The 15940-nt window shown below is 43.7% G+C and overlaps 1 protein-coding gene across 1 annotated transcript; it reads right to left on the bottom strand.

Moving 5' to 3' along the window:
• Nucleotides 1–740: 740 nt before the first annotated feature.
• hsd17b4 (hydroxysteroid (17-beta) dehydrogenase 4) lies at nucleotides 741–15940 on the bottom strand. The gene is made up of 25 exons (XM_037483487.2): nucleotides 15763–15940; nucleotides 15225–15278; nucleotides 14180–14287; nucleotides 13653–13712; nucleotides 13510–13531; nucleotides 13328–13374; nucleotides 12943–13027; nucleotides 10922–11109; nucleotides 9332–9423; nucleotides 9124–9148; nucleotides 8823–8951; nucleotides 7455–7558; nucleotides 5351–5463; nucleotides 5147–5270; nucleotides 4937–4988; nucleotides 4670–4741; nucleotides 3626–3729; nucleotides 3481–3546; nucleotides 3035–3104; nucleotides 2843–2949; nucleotides 2589–2675; nucleotides 2372–2458; nucleotides 2123–2261; nucleotides 1864–1991; nucleotides 741–1373 (listed from the first exon to the last, which is right to left on the bottom strand). Exons 1-25 carry the CDS (start codon nucleotides 15812–15814, stop codon nucleotides 1284–1286), a joined length of 2205 nt encoding a protein of 734 aa, XP_037339384.2. The 5' UTR covers nucleotides 15815–15940; the 3' UTR covers nucleotides 741–1283.

The following is a 15940-nucleotide window of genomic DNA, read 5'->3' as shown; positions in this document are numbered from 1 at the left end:
GGGGTAATTTTGGTAATGGAAGTGACTGTTTATCACAAGATGCTGTAATATAATCAAACGTCTCAAACTAATTTTGTAACAATTACTGACCAAATAATCAGGTATTGAAGTAACCTCTTCCAAATTTTGCTATTCTGAATAAATTGACTTACGTTGAAGCAAACAAAGCAATTAACAGTCATCATAATTACTGATATGAAAATGAAACGTGAAGTTCATTATTTTCCTAACTCGTGTCCTCTGGGGAAGGGCAACAAACATTCGAGTAGTCAAATCAGAGCAGGTTGAGCAATTTAAAAATAATTGCATAGTATATCTTGGTGATTAAACAACTCCATTGCTGCATCAGACAGGACGAGAGGCTCTCTGTGTGCAGGGAGTTTATTTAAAGTGTCCATTTGTTGATTTCTTGAATTTAATCTGGAATCTATCAATGGTAGAGGAAGCCATAACAATTTGACAAATGATGTATTTAATAGCATAACTCTAAACAGATTATAGTAACCCAACAAAAAAACTATTATAGTATGTCTAGTAACTATTTCCCTAAAATACATTTCAAGGAATGTCCGATTTTTTAAAAAGCCATGAAGAAATTTCTATTTAGAAAAGTCAAAGAAATCTAATCTTAAATTCAACATCGTGCTTTAAGAGGAAAGACTAGCTTAGAGGTAAGAAATGGAGAGCGGGGTCACTTTCTCGAACTGGTTACAGCGAGTTCCAGCTTTTTGTAGATCAGTGTAAAGCCAGAGATCTACAAACATGAGCCTGTGGATGGAATCACTTTATTTTCAAAGAGCAATCATTGAATTGACAATTAAAAAAGTGAATTATTTTTCATAACTAGCAGATTCAGTTTATACAAGAAGCAGTGATGTGTGTATATATTTATATCTGAAATAACTAATGTAGTTAGCCTGAGCTTTATCACACGTTTAGGATGCAATTGTTTAGACTTCAGTATATTCAACCAATGTTTGTTAACTGTAGTAGAAACTAGTTCTTATTGATTACAAATCAAACATCTCTGTATATTTAAAGGCAGATGTGTTAAGTACATATTAAGCAGCGATGGAATAAAAGGACCCATGTTGCCTCTAGTAGTCGTCTGTACATCTTCATTGAAAGTTAATTTTTACTAGAGTTCATCTGTATGAAATCGTACTCGTTTCTCTTTTGAATTCATAAGCATGTGAGGACACACTCATGACTCTGGAGAACAGATGACAACACACGGAGAGCCGGTGTGAAGGTTGGTTAGTTTGTGCAGATATCCGATCTGCTCAGAGCTTGGCGTGGTCCTTCAGGATTACCTCCAGCTTCTGACTCAGCATGATGTTCCCTCTCACCTTCAGCTTGCCAGAGAAGAATGCCTAATGACAAATGACACAAATGAAAAGCTACATCTTCCTCCATCGGTAGAAGCCAGGGAATCGTCCCACCTCGGGGACCTCCATCACCACGGCCTGTTGACGCTCTCGGCGAGTAGCGCCCATGCGCTGACCTCAGATCAATATCAGCCGCGCCGCCAAGCATACCAATTCAGCGGAGCGATGATCGCTCCCTCTGACGGACGGGATGACGCCGACGCAGCCGGTGGCACCGATTGATTACACACACACACACACACGCACCGAGTGCTTTCTAAACTCGCTTTGAAGGATAATTGTGTTTCCTTCTTCTCTGACATGATGAGCTCGAACAGAGAAGTCGTTACAGACTGATCGGCCTCACTTCGAATGTACAAGATGGGATTCAAAATGAGAGGCTGCGTTTTTCGCCAGGAAAAATCTATTCACCCACTTTTGAGCGTCACTGTACAGCAGGAGGGAGTGAGAGTCATCGGGACTACTTGTTTGTTACCTTCTGAGGGTTGAGTCTCCCCTGCACCACCTCCATGAAGTCCTCATCCGACACGGTGATGGTCACATCCGCCTTCCCACCACAAGGGCCTTTGTGCAGGGAGCCGCTGCCGTTCTTCAGGTCCATGGCTGGAGGAGGTAAAGACGCTGGATTAGGGATGAGCCGGTGGACTTTTTGTCTTCAATGCGGGTCAGCTTGGCAGCTCGTGCAAGCCTTTGTTGACAGACGGCTGCGTTTCGCAGGCCTTCGGTACACTCACTCCACTCGGCGGCGCTCTGGCTGTCTTTGGTGATCTCCCAGGCGAACACGGCATTCACCTTCTTGACCAACTCCGAGCCCGAGTCTTTAATGCGGCGGCCGATCTCTGCAAACACCAGCTCGCTCTGCAGCGCGCCGTGCTGCACAACGCCAAGAGGAGCGGAACGTGCATCAACGGACACACAATGATCACATCTGCAGAACTACAAGGAAAAGGGCTTCAATGGGAAATGCTGTCATGCTGACTAACTTGAGTGAGAGTTTCCAGGGACGCCTCTGAGACGCCATGTAAATCCACGTAGGCGCCAGCGAGGACGACGGCGTCTGTCTCCTTCACCTGGACCAAAGAAGAGCCATTCAGAGAGACGCAGGCCGAACACCCCCGGAGCAGAAGATATGGCAGTGAAATGACCGGGTGCGGCTCATTTATCCATCGGCCATGACTACCGTTACACTGGAGTACTGACTTTACACTGGAGGTGAATCCTGTTGCCATCCTTCCACATCTCCGTCTGCAGCGACTGACCCGGCATCACAGGCTTTGCAAAGCGAACCTGAGAGAAAACGCAGCCGCGGGGGGGTCAAGGGGCGATCGATGTGTAATTCAACTATTGAACGTATACGTAAGAATGTTACATCATCGCTCAAACGTGCCGATGGAGCATGAAGCCCAATGACTCACAACCTCCAAGAGGGGGTCTCAATCCAAATGGATGCTCACTTTGATAGCCTTGAACCTGGAGGGGTCGTTACCAGCAAACTGCTTGAGGACGTGTCTCGCAGCGAAGCCAAAGGAGCACAAGCCATGCAGGATGGGGGCCTTGAAGCCTGTTTATGTAAACACGACATCACAATATAGAACTGGGAGTTTTGTGTCTCGACCCAATAGAAATTCATAGATGTTCAGACTCACCTCCCATGGCAGCAAAGCTGGGGTCTATGTGGAGAGGGTTCCAGTCCCCACTCAAACGGTACAAGGCCGCCTGGAGCCGCGGGGGGGGAAACGTACTGTTTAGAGCTAGATCTTATTCATGAACCCCTGAACTTTTCCTACACAGATGTGGGATGGAAATAAGTTATGAACGCAAAGGAAGATACCTAAAATAAGAATGTCTTTGAAGTGATACAGTTGCAGTCATTTAAATTGCTCAAGGGACGTGGTTTTTAGCCTCCACCTTTTTTTTTTATTTTCTGCTGCATCATACAGAAGTGGGGTTTTTTTTTGTCCCATGCATGATAATGTTGCCCAACCTTTCTTCAAATGTGTCAAACAGGTTATTTCAGAGGAACAAAAGGTCCTATTTCACAAACTCCTGGTTAATGCAGCGGGTTTTATCTGCAGCTCTCAGACCCACTCACTTGGTCTCTGGTGGTGGAATCAATCACCACGGCGTCTGGTGCCCGTTTGGGTGGAGGCACGGCAGCCTGGAGGAAATAAAAAACACAAAACCAATCAAATAGGAGGCGGGGACAGCCTCCCGATGTCTCTTTCTGGATTGCGTACTCTGGCGCTCTTGGAGGTTCTCCTCCCTCCGAACCCTCCGGCTCCGACCACAAACACAGAGAACTGGTTGAAGCAGATCAGCTCGTCGCCGCTGTAGGTTTTTACTGGAAAGAAGCACAAACGTGAGGCGTTACATTAAAATCCTTTATACTTATTAATGGCATCATACGTTTTATCTATTTCATTTTATTTAATTAACTAATATGCAATTGTTGCCCACTAATTGTGCAATGAAGTCATTTTTATCCTCAATTGAATCTACAATAAATATTGTAATTTATTTACAATGTTTAAATTAACAATGATATATTAACAATAGCATGATGACGCAAAACGCCAGTAGTAATTAACTTACTTCCTAAGAACATTCAAACACTGAAATATCAAGATTAAAATTAAAGTAGAAACAAGATAAAACAATACAAAGTGGACTCTCTGGCTCTGTTAAACATTGAGTTGTTAAAATGAATGATTCATGTATTTGTTGGCTGCCAATGGTTTTAAATGACACTTCACTTCTCAACACATTACGAATAACAATGCAAATCTCTCTCATTACAGCACATTAGAGCAGGAGGAGACATGAAAGGAGCCACGTGGCAGCTGACTAAGAAGCAACAAGCAGCAGCCGTCAGGAAGACTCTCAGCCGACCAGGTGGTTCATTTCATTAAGTTGAACTCAAACATGGCTGCTTCTCCGAGACGGAACTGTAATGTGTCGGCTTACCCAGAAATAACCTCCACTCGGGGAGGATAACAGACCCTGATTGGTTCGGTTTGTAGTAGGACATCGCGGAACCTCGGGTCCCACGGGATTTGTTTTAAGTCGGATTCATTATAGATCAGAGCGGTTCTAGTATCGTGCAGCTCTATGGGAACATGAGCCGTTGCCTGGCCATTATTTCAATCCCTGCAGACGCACGCTGAAAGTTTACTTTCAATAATTCAGCCTAAGAGGCGGCTTTCAGGAAAAGACAAATTAAAGTGAGGAGAACAAACGCGTGTGGAATGAAATGGAGTTCATGCTGGAAAAGAAAAACTCACCATCCAACAGGATGACGGCCCCGGATCCTTTGTCCAACACGTCTGCTATCGTGGCCTCTGAGGTAAGTGTCCCTAGGAGAAGGTATTTGAACGTTTACATTCTACTTCAATAAAACGTCCTACGTGAGTCATGTACGTGCTTAGTATTACCAAACTAGCTCTGTACTTCATAACAACAAAAATGGCAAACCTTTGATGGCTCCACCGTCTTTTCCCCTTTCTTACTTTAACCCACCCCAAAATATAAAATCAACTTTTTTTTTTTACCTGAGGTCGGTAAAGGTTTGTAAAGTTCCAGATACTGCTCCCCGTGCAGAACCTGACGCAGAACATTAGAACAGCTGTGATTTATAGTCACAACTATTTCATGAGCCTCATTAGAGTAATGTGTCCATCGCTGTGGGAAATATGCCACATGGAGACAAGTGTACATGCATGAACACATGGGAAGCACACACAAAATGAGGCTTTTCTGACCTGTGTGAAATCTATGTTGAGTCCAGGGATTGTGCTCAGGCCGCCATCCATCATGGCGGCCTGAGAGGGAATGACCCCGAAGGTTGGCAGGCAGCTGAAGTCTTCATGGCCTTCATACAGGAACCTGCATGAGAATGTTAAGAGTAACTGAGACGCAGCGAGAGTCGTTAGGAAGGAAGGACGGACACACACACACACACGCACCTGAGGTGGTCTGGGTCCTTGGTGGACATGCCGACCCCCAGCGCGTAGAGGATGCACTGGGCGGGAGTGAAGACGAAAGTGGACGGTGGTAGTTTTTGTCCCACGGCCTCGGCCTGAAGACAGAAGACACTTTGTCAGCTTGTGATCAGCTAAAAAGGTGTTGAGGACATTCATGGAGACAACAAAGATGACTATGCAAACATACCAGAGTATGAACATGGTGGGAGATGAATCCGTCTTACTTGCGAGTGGAGCACGGGTGACTAATGAGCACTTTGAAGCTACGCTAGCTGCGTAGCTCTAGGACGGTAATATCAGTCGCATCGTCAATTGATAACCTCTTTGGCCCAGAGTGAAATATCCCCAAATGATGAATTCTCACGACTTTGGTGATCTCTTGATTTATTAAAATGCAAAGCTGTAGATCAAAAACACACTGAGGTACAGTAGAAATATTTGTGTTTCAAAAGGGGTTTAAAATTGAATTCTGAAGTGAGTGTAATAGAAAAGGTCGACGTAAGGGAATCACATGAAAACCAAACAAGTCCAAGATGCACCAGATGCCTGGTACATTCAATCCAGGCTCAGCGGAATTTATGTTGAGGACCTGCAGGGTCGGACCAGGAGGCGCTTTGGGAGTTTAAAAAAAAAAAGCGCATCCTGGAACGTTCTAACTAATCCAGAGGCTCAAAACTAAAGAACGATATTCGTCCACCGTGAGAGGGAATTTGTTGTGGGAACAATTAATGAACGTCGATCACAAGAACAGCCACAAGGAACCCAGGGCAGGTTTATGTTGGTGATAATGATTATTATTATTATAATCATACTTTAAGCTCTCAGACATTTCAACTGGCTCATCGAATGTGTGGTAATTATCCCTCAGAAAAAGGACATTTAAAATGATCGGTTATCAAAATGAACTGAAACTGAATATTTTTCTCTGTATTATTGACATCCTGCAGTTATTTTGGATACTTGACATCCATTAAGCTCTTTTAATCTTGCGGGAGGAAGGACAAATGTGCAGCATGAGTAAATTTACTAATCTACGAGTTTAAAACCTGCGATACTTTGCGTAATAGGAAATAAATATGAGCAAAGCAAATGCCCGGCTTGGGGTAATTTAAGCAACACTTGCACAGTACCATGACAAGGACACACAAGCAACCAACACACCCGTGTGTGTGTGTGTGTGTGTAGTGCTACACAGACACACACAGAATGTCAACTGAGGACGCAATGGTGATGTGCATCTTGAGGCTACTATGTGTCCCTGTTCCACACACACACACACACACACACACACACACACACGCACACGCAAATCATTTCACATTTCAGGGAGTGAATCGTGACATTACTGGAGCAGGCGAGTGAGTAATATTACGAATAAGTAGGATGTTAGTAAGTATAATTCTAACGATGAAGAAGTGAGTGAGGTTACTACCGTACGTAGATAACGTGTGGTACAGCACAGTTCATCATGTAGTATTTAGTGTGGATGCTTTTAGAACTGAAGAACTAAACATTTCTTTTAAGCAGAATGACTCATTGACCCACTGTTCACATTCCTAGAAAATTGTAAACACCGTCCTGCTCATATAATCACGTGTTTAGGAGCCATCTGTTGTACAGGGCAGTATGTTATGATGGTCATTTTGTTCATGCAGAATGTCCTGTTGGTTTGTGTCTTTTTTTGTGTACGAGCGGGTTACATGTGGGTTGTGGTCAGGAAAGGGGGGGCGGGGGGGGGCGGGCCGGATAAAGTAGCGAGCGGCGGCATCAAAGAGTCACGTGTAGTTATAATCGAGTCGGATGTCAGCAAATTGTACTTCGGTCACAACAATGTTTACTGGAACTGCTACTTTTTATCAGTACAATAATTCCTAATGATAGAACTTTTCACCCCAGATAAGCAGCGGAAAATGAAGGAAAAAGATGAATTCAATGACATTTAAAGACGTGCAGATAAGCTTTAACTTCACTGTCACCCAGTGTAAGTCGCCTTGGATAAAAGCATCAGCTAAATGGAAAATGTTAATGTGAAACTGGCAAAGAAAAGGAAAAAAAAAAAAAAGCAGGAAAAGTCATCTCCACTTACAGGATTGACCCCTGAAGCCAAAGCTGCAGCAGCTGTTGGAGTCGCCCCCACTGCTCCATCCGAGTCCAATCCGGACAGCACACTCACAACCGACAGCAGAGACTCTGTGCGAAGGGGGAGAGATGACAAATGATTGCAGTGAAGTGACCGGCAGGAGAACGCATCTTCAGTGCCACCCACTACCAACATGCTTCTGTGATGCCCCGGACGTGGTACAAAAACATACTTGTGCACGTGGATCTAAAGTTAAGGACGAGAGACACTTATTTACATCTCATTGTATTCTACTACAACTGTATTGTAAATACCATACTATTCTCAAATTACAATTTAACCCAAAAGATCTTGCCGATTAATCAATAATTCAGATGTGGATGATTACTTGTAAAAATCCAGATGATATCAACATGTTTCTACTGGTGCCTCTGATAGAAATCGGATGGGAGGAAGCCTACATTTGTTCGTATACGCGGTTCATCTTCTTCAAATGTCAACGTCCCCCAGAAAATCATTAAAGTGCAGGAATGAACGCACAGATATACGTATATGGTTTTTGCGGATTTCTGATCTCAAGTTAAATTGATCGCCGTAAAGTTAAAGACTTCCAGGGAGATGCTGACGCGAGATAAGAACTTGGATCAGATGCACCAGGAGGAGCTTCAGAATGCACGGATGGGTTCTCGGGTCCTCTCGCGTTGGGCAAACATAAAACATGTCTTGAGTGTGTAAATGAGTCATCAGTTTGCGTCTAAACAAATGAACATATCCACCCAGGTGACACAAGCTACGAATCCCCACGGCTGGCTCAGTCCACGCAAAGAGAGGGCGACATCAGAGACAACCCCCGGGAACAGGAACAGAGACGGCTAATGGCGGGCAGTTAAGAACCAGAGGCAGCAACAAGTCTCTGTAATCAGCCACAAATGAGGAGGCACTACAACGCCGTGCTGATGAGGCCCAGCTAGCGCCCCGCGGGACCGCCACCCTCGCTCAGTTGACGTGAACACCGCCGCCGCCCGTTCCTCCAATGCACACCGGAGAGAGCGGCTGGAGGAGGCGGAGGGGAATGATGATCAACATTTGGTTCCACGTCGGGTTCCACTCAACGTTATTCTCTCCACCGCATTCCCTTGATCTCTGAAACCATCTTGGGTTAAAAATAAATACAGAAGGGCAAAAAGAGGCTCACTTGCAGGCAACTGAGATTCTCACCACCCCATTAAAACTACTTATGCCTTAAATGACACGAAAGTCCCAAATAAGTACAAACATTTGTAAAAGTTGGCACGCTAGAGAAGATGGGGTACAGTATAGTAACACAGGGGCTCTTGTAGGCTGTATGTGAGCGTGTGATCGGCCATTGCTGACCTTGTATGCTCTTCGGCTTCGTGGCATCAGTGAAATCACAGATTTTGTCCCACTGGTCACGGACGGCCTCTGGAGTCATGGGTTGGTTTTTCTGTCTCACAATGCTGCCCTGAGAGCGCTCCCAGCGCACTGCGTGCACACACACACACACACACACACACACACACACACACACACAAATAAAAGAGGTCAGTGCATAGGGAAAAGAATATAAATCACACAGATACAGTAGTAGAGAACTAGAATACTAAATATAGATGCATAAAGACATTGTCTGGGGACAAATTCACACAATACTCACATTTACCAATCCAGCCCGCACCGGCCTGAAAGGAGATGGAACATTAAAAGTGATATATGTATACATCTCCAGTCTTTTCATGGAGAAGGAACTAGTTAATGTGACATTAGTGGGCTCAGCGATAGAATAGACACAAAGCTAAGTTAAATGACAGTGGGAGTGAGATCGTACTCACTGTATTCAAGAGAATGAAAAGGTTTCTGCATACCTCAAATAGTGCACCATTTTCTTGGCATTGTTCGTGACAGAGCCAGAGGACCATGGGAGCAATGTACTCAGGCTTCAGAGACGCCACAAGTTCTGAATTTTAAAAAAACAAAAAGCAGCTTCTTTTTATTGTTTATTTGTTACGCAATCGTCCAAAGCGATGGGTTGATGCTTGAGTGTCTTTATTTGGTACTGCGTGGATTGTTTAAATGACCCTGCAGTCCCTCAATGGGTTTACTTTGGGAATACCAAAGTTTATGGCCTGAGTTAATGGACAAACCCCAGCCTTTTGTCCTCTTTCTGCAGAGCATGCATTATACCCTTATTGCTATATGATCATGGTCTTCATTGATAAAAAGCCAAGTAATTTATTATCGCTGGCTTGTCATAACACAGTATAGATTGTATACAACAACTCATCTGTGTATTTGGCATGATTTACAAATCATGCAGAGACGAGCAGGAAAGACGACGTGGGAATACTTTCTAGGTCCAGAGACAATGATCCGTTTAAAGGGATCTCTATTTTAGTCATTAAAATGTGTCCTCAAAGTGAGGTCATGCAACCGTTAAAAGCTCTAATACAAGGCACCATATGTGCGCTGAAAATATCCACACCCTTCAACAGCCAAAGCACGATGGCATTCTGTTCTCTCCTCTGTTCTCTGCGCCCCGCAATGTTTACCGAGATTGTGGTTTTTTTTTAAGAAAAGGCCTGAGTCAGTGAAAGCAGACATATGGAAGCACGTCATTTACAAAGGTGAGGCCATCCCGTGACAGTTGGCACAGTGCAGTGTGACAGATGCTACTGTAGACCAGCGCAGCAGGGCAGCAAAGCCATTCCTCTAATTTGTCACTTAATCCTCCCGTCAACAGAGCTGCAGGCGCAGAGCAGTCACAATATGCTGGTGATGTGGAACCATTTACACACACACTGGCTTTGGTTGGTTAGAAAAACATTCCCCTTCTTTACAGGCTCGCTCCATCCTTTGAAAAACACAGCTTAGTGGGCTAAAAACCATGGCCGCCTTTTAAATTCACTTGACATTTTGAGGGCTGTTCTTTTTTTGCTTGAAACGGTGTTCACAGGGATCATGCGGCATTCCACATTTACCAGGGATATTCGGCTGGGTTCCCTGTGGACATGCAATGCTGCATCACCTTTTGTCTTAAGAATCACCGGAACGTGACAAATAGAAATGTTTCATTTGCTCACTTACTCATACGTGTGCGAGTATTTGGAAGCCGAGCCGACTCCTACAGTAAAATAATGAGGTCACAGCTGCCGTTTTGGATCCAGGGCTGACGCATTAAAACTTTTAAAGCACTTGATTTCATCATGGTCGCTGGAACAGTTCAAATCCACAGTTCTTTAATATTGGATGACAAATTTGCATGTCAAACGGGAGTGCTGTTGCCTCAAATCTTTGTAAATCAACACTGCACAGGAAATTATACATTATACAGCTGTTCCCTTAAAATAAAAAATAAACGCTGTGGTCCATTTGCTTATTCTGGCGTAGAGGGCGAGCACCCGCAGCATGCATTATACATCATGCACCGACGTATGCGGTTTAATCTCTCTGCTCACCTGGGGTCATGACGGTCTCTGTGAGGCGTGACCCGGCCACGGGGGCGATGGTGTTGCAGCGGATGTTGTAGCGGAGTCCCTCGATGGCCAAGGTGTTTGCCAGCCCCAGCAGGCCCAGCTTGGCAGCGCTGTAGTTGGCCTGCCCGAAGTTACCGTAGATGCCGGCGGCTGAAGTCGTCATGATGATTCTGTCCGCAGGAAACATGCTAAGTAGTACGTGCTTTTCCTGCATGCATGCACGCGCACGCTCAGGAGTGTAGGCATTTGTTCATGTCATGTTGGCAGAATTCATACACACAAAACACTCTGGATTGAAGCTGTGAGTGGAGACTAAACTAAATGCAGAGCAGACCACAGGCCTCAGACTTCACATCAGAAAAAAAAAATGTATTTTGCATCCAAGTCAAATTGTTTGCACGATGTTTCATCTGGGTTTCTTAATATTTTTGTATTTCCTAAAGACCATCCGATTGTCGATGAATATGAGGTACGAGCTGGGAGATAACTACGACCCCTCCTCCTCTTTGTGGAGTTTGGTTTATGGCATTTTGCCGCTTCCACCTACAGTCTATGGACACAGCTCAGGGTTACTCTCTCCGTCCGTCTTTTCCTTTGCTTCGTCTGGCGCGTTGGAGAATAACTAATAATAAGCCAACAGCGCAGAGCCTTCTACTGGCCAACCTGGTGAACCTTTCAGACAAGTACACATGTGATAAGTTTTACAGAAAAGAAGAGCAACAGCAAACACACAAAGTACACTGTGGGCCTCTTCGTGTTGGTTCTCAGCCACGGCCTCCATTGTGTTTGACTTATATGCCACCGACCTCCCTGCTTTCCCCTTCATTCTGTTTTGGTCTTACCTTTAAATACACAACTAGCCTTCTCTTAGGTTGACTGCACACACTGATTGCATTTCTAACCCATAGGACATTAGGAGAAAAATTGACAAAATTCTGACATCAACACAATTATTGGAGAGAAACAAAAATCAAAAGCTTGATACAAAAACCAACTGCCCGACTTGCAAGCGTTTTCTACTCCACTTGATAACAAGCTGCTCCTGGGCTCAATGCAGGGAAGCTTTCTGCGAAATATCACTTCAATGTTCAATCCCCGTTCAATGTGAAGGGCATCTGCTACCTGGAGTTAAATGGGACCACAGCTGGTTATGGGACTCTGTGTGTTCATTTTAATCCAAAACTCGCAAACCTCAGTCGGCCTTCAGCAGAGCACATCTTCATCTGTCGTAGCAGGTAAAGCCGGGGAGCCTCGGTTTATGCCGCTGGGCAGGTCAAAATGTCTTCACCATCTACCATAAGCTACTGATATGTATACACGATCAATACATATCTGAATGTTTCATTGAATTCAAGAGGAGACTCCGAAGGTGAACAAACACATCGAACTCTAACACTTCAGACTAGTAGATGCTTCTTTTTAACTACTACTACTTGGAAGAATGAGATGAGCCTGCACAGACATTATTGCAGCTTGGTAAGGAGTCATTATTTAAATTGTACTCTGATTGATCAGAGATTATCCTGCATTATATATATATATATATATCCTGATTATGCTGCCCTACCATCAAGTAATTCCCTTGCTTCTTCGGTGATTTACATATTCATCTCAGATTTCTTGGGCTTTCATAACTATGCCGATTATTTCCCTGCACACCTTGAAACTAATGGAGCTAGACATATTAACGGGTATCAAGGGACTAAAATCGGAGGCAGAATATGTCTATAAGAATATGACGATAGACGTGCTTTATAATCCTTATTACCTCAGGAGCATGAGCTCAAGAGCCCACTTAAAATGGTGCACATAAAAAACGTTTGGGGTACTTTGGCTGACGTCTGAATCAGTTGTTACCAAACAGTCTTTTGTGTCATGCTGACATCCTCTTGATTAATGGCCAGCGAAGGTCTCTCAGCTGAGCAATACTGTGCTTTTTAGGGGAAAATTAATCCTACCTAGGTCACTGGTTTCATAGACATTAAGTAATCGGGGCTACTTACCTGCCAAATGTTTGGTTCTTCATGTGATTCCAGGCAGCTCGAGTCACAGAAAAGGATCCTCTCAAGTGAACTCTATGAATCAGGTCTGATATTGAGTGTGAGAGGAATGACAGAGTAAGAAAGGTAGCACATAACATTATGCTCTACTATTATTTCTGATTGGAACATTGTGGAACAGATCCAGGATACAGTTGATGTTAAAACTCCAACATATAATCTTTGTATAGACATAGAAAACAAGCCTAAGTTCAAACAAACGTTTGCTTTTTGATTATGAAACAAGCTAAACAAATGCATGTAATGCGCTATTAATTATTTAGATTGAAGTTAATGTAAAGCTGTAAGTACATGTACATGAAAATAAGATTATGAATAATATATTCACCCCAGTCCAAATCACTCGTCCTGGCAAATGAACGGTCACGAAGAATCCTTGGCAAAGAAAAGCAAGAGAAGCCTTTACTTAAGGTTCTCATTAACATGCTTATTGTAGCTTACAATGCAAATGCCACTCCAAAAAGCAGATGGGATATGACCTCGCACATAGTGGGAAAATTGCAGACTTACCCGGCATTGTTTACAACAATATCTGGAAGTAAAGATATTTTAGTTTTAAACTCAAATTGCAGTAATAACATCACAAGCAATATTTTAATGTAACATATCGATGAGCGACTTTGGGTAAAAATCCACACAAAGACATTTCTTACCTATTCTTCCAAAGGCATCTAGAGCTGATTGGATCACCTTTTCTCCATCTTCTACAGAATCTGTATGTGCACGACAACAAAAGGTCATTAATTTGGGTTTACAGCTGTGTGCAGAGTGTCATCACAATGTAAGTTATGTATGTTGAGAAATGATACGTGGCGAGTCATTGTTTTTCGAGAAGAACACTGTTATTTATTTCTGGGGAATCATATAAATGAATAAAGGCTGTGCCGACCTTTGTATTACATTCACGTATAAATCTGCCATTTACCAAGCTGCCTATAAAGTGCATTAATCAAAGTGTTGTGTTGTTCTGTTCTGTTCTGGGTTCTTGTAGTCTGATATCTGTGAGAGGGGTGATAGACTCTTCAACAGCCAACAGCTTAGTCAGTGGGCGATTCAATCAATACTGTTTTTGAGTCTACCATTGGATGAGACAAAATACTCCCGGGTACATGGAGAAAATGATGTGTTGTAAAAGAAAGAGGGGAAAAGAAGATTTAAGACAAGAGTCCAAACCTCTCACCATAGTTGGCCACGGCCTTTCCTCCCTTTGCTCTTATCTCCTCCACGACCTTATCAGCAGCTGCAGAACTCTTTCCACCCCCTTTAGTGTCTGCCCCAAGGTCATTCACTTTATTCCAGCAAGAAAAACACAGGCAATAATAAGTTATGCAATTGTCCATGAGTGATTAGGTTAGGAGCAGAGGTTAGCTAAGCAGATTCCTTGTCAGAGTTCAAGGGGGATTCAGTACAGGCATCTGGGAAAGCCATTATTTTAACACCTGCAACTCTGACTGGGTTGTCTAAAAAGTAACATCACTATTGTGATGTTTATTGTAGTGAATATTTCTTTATGATGTGCGCTGTTTTAAGGTATAGTTTATCACCCAAATGCATTGGATTGGAACAACCCCAGCGAAATCTAATGCAGATTAAAAATCACTGCAGCAGCTATTCTGTAGTCTGTATGTAGTCAGCAGCAAATGTTATAGGAACTTGTGATTTTAAAAAGTAGCTTGAAAATAATATAATATTTTATTAATGAAGGATGAATATGATGTATTCAGTCCTTTAAAAATCCTAGAAATCATCTGAAATATTGCTGGGAAAAATGTCAACACGCACGCCGAAAGGCTCTCTGTTGTCAACCAATGGCAAAGCAAACATCAAACGAGGTCACGAGGGCTTCCTTTTGGAAAGGCTTTTCCTCCAAATATGTACAATTAAAGCCCAAATTCCTTATCCAAAAAAGAAATGCAGGGTCGGGAGTAGGGCAGGAATAACTAACGTCGGGCTCTGCCTTGGCAACCTGAGGGTTTCTCATTTAAGTCCCCAAAGGGGACAAGGCCAGAGTGTGAGGTGGTAGCTGGAGATGTGCCCATTAGTCTTCTGAGCAAGGCACCAGGGCCTGTCTAACAACTGGACACTGGTCCTCGTGCCAGAAGGGGTTAAGCCTAGAGACTAAAGGTCCCTGTGTGTGTGTTCTGCTTTATACCTGTATATAAAATTAATTTCAATTCCGCATTTCGACCACAATAATAAGCTTGAAATAAAGCGTTTTGGTTTACCTACGACTGAGGCGCCTCGTTCAGCAAAAGCCAGAGCATATTCCCTGCCAAGGCCTGTGAAAAGAGAGTCAGCTGGGTTAAACTCATCGTCATCAAAGCCCCCCCCTAAACAAAAACCACTGCTGCGGTGCTGGTCCACGTAACCTTTCACACACTTTGCACTAGGCTGATGGCATGATTTCTATTAGCGATTCGTGCCCTTTGCTCCGAAGATCGAACGATTCTAATCAAAACATTAAGGTCAGGTCACGCGTTAAAAATATGCGTGAATTGTGACACTTTGGTCTAAAACATTGTTTTATTTGAGATGTTTGCGCTTCCTTCGCCAGTGACAGCAGCTCACGTTAGCGAGTTGACGCAACGAATTTAACTTCTGGGCAGCTAACACAGACGAAAGAAAGAAAGGGTCGCGTGCGGACTCTTAATAATTTGACACACCATCACGTTACTTAATCTATGCAACTCGCAGGTTAGCATTCGGAGCTACAGTTAGCTGCAGCCTAGCGAACGTTTAGTTACGTGTGAACGGGACATTCACCTCCTCCGGACCCGGTGACCAGCGCGACTCTTCCCTCGAAAGACAAAGCCATCTCTGTGAATATTTGTCCCCGTTTAATAACACTTGGAGAGCAGCGGTTACAAGAGCAACGCTGACTGTCAGAGACAGCAGGGTGAACTTTAACAACTTCCACTTCCGCAATTACAAGGGGGCGGAC

This window comes from Pungitius pungitius, chromosome 5 (genome assembly GCF_949316345.1).
Source record: "Pungitius pungitius chromosome 5, fPunPun2.1, whole genome shotgun sequence".
NCBI lineage: Eukaryota > Metazoa > Chordata > Actinopteri > Perciformes > Gasterosteidae > Pungitius > Pungitius pungitius.
The sequence above is the reverse complement of the archived record's forward strand: the minus strand, read 5'-3'. Positions and strand labels throughout refer to the sequence as shown.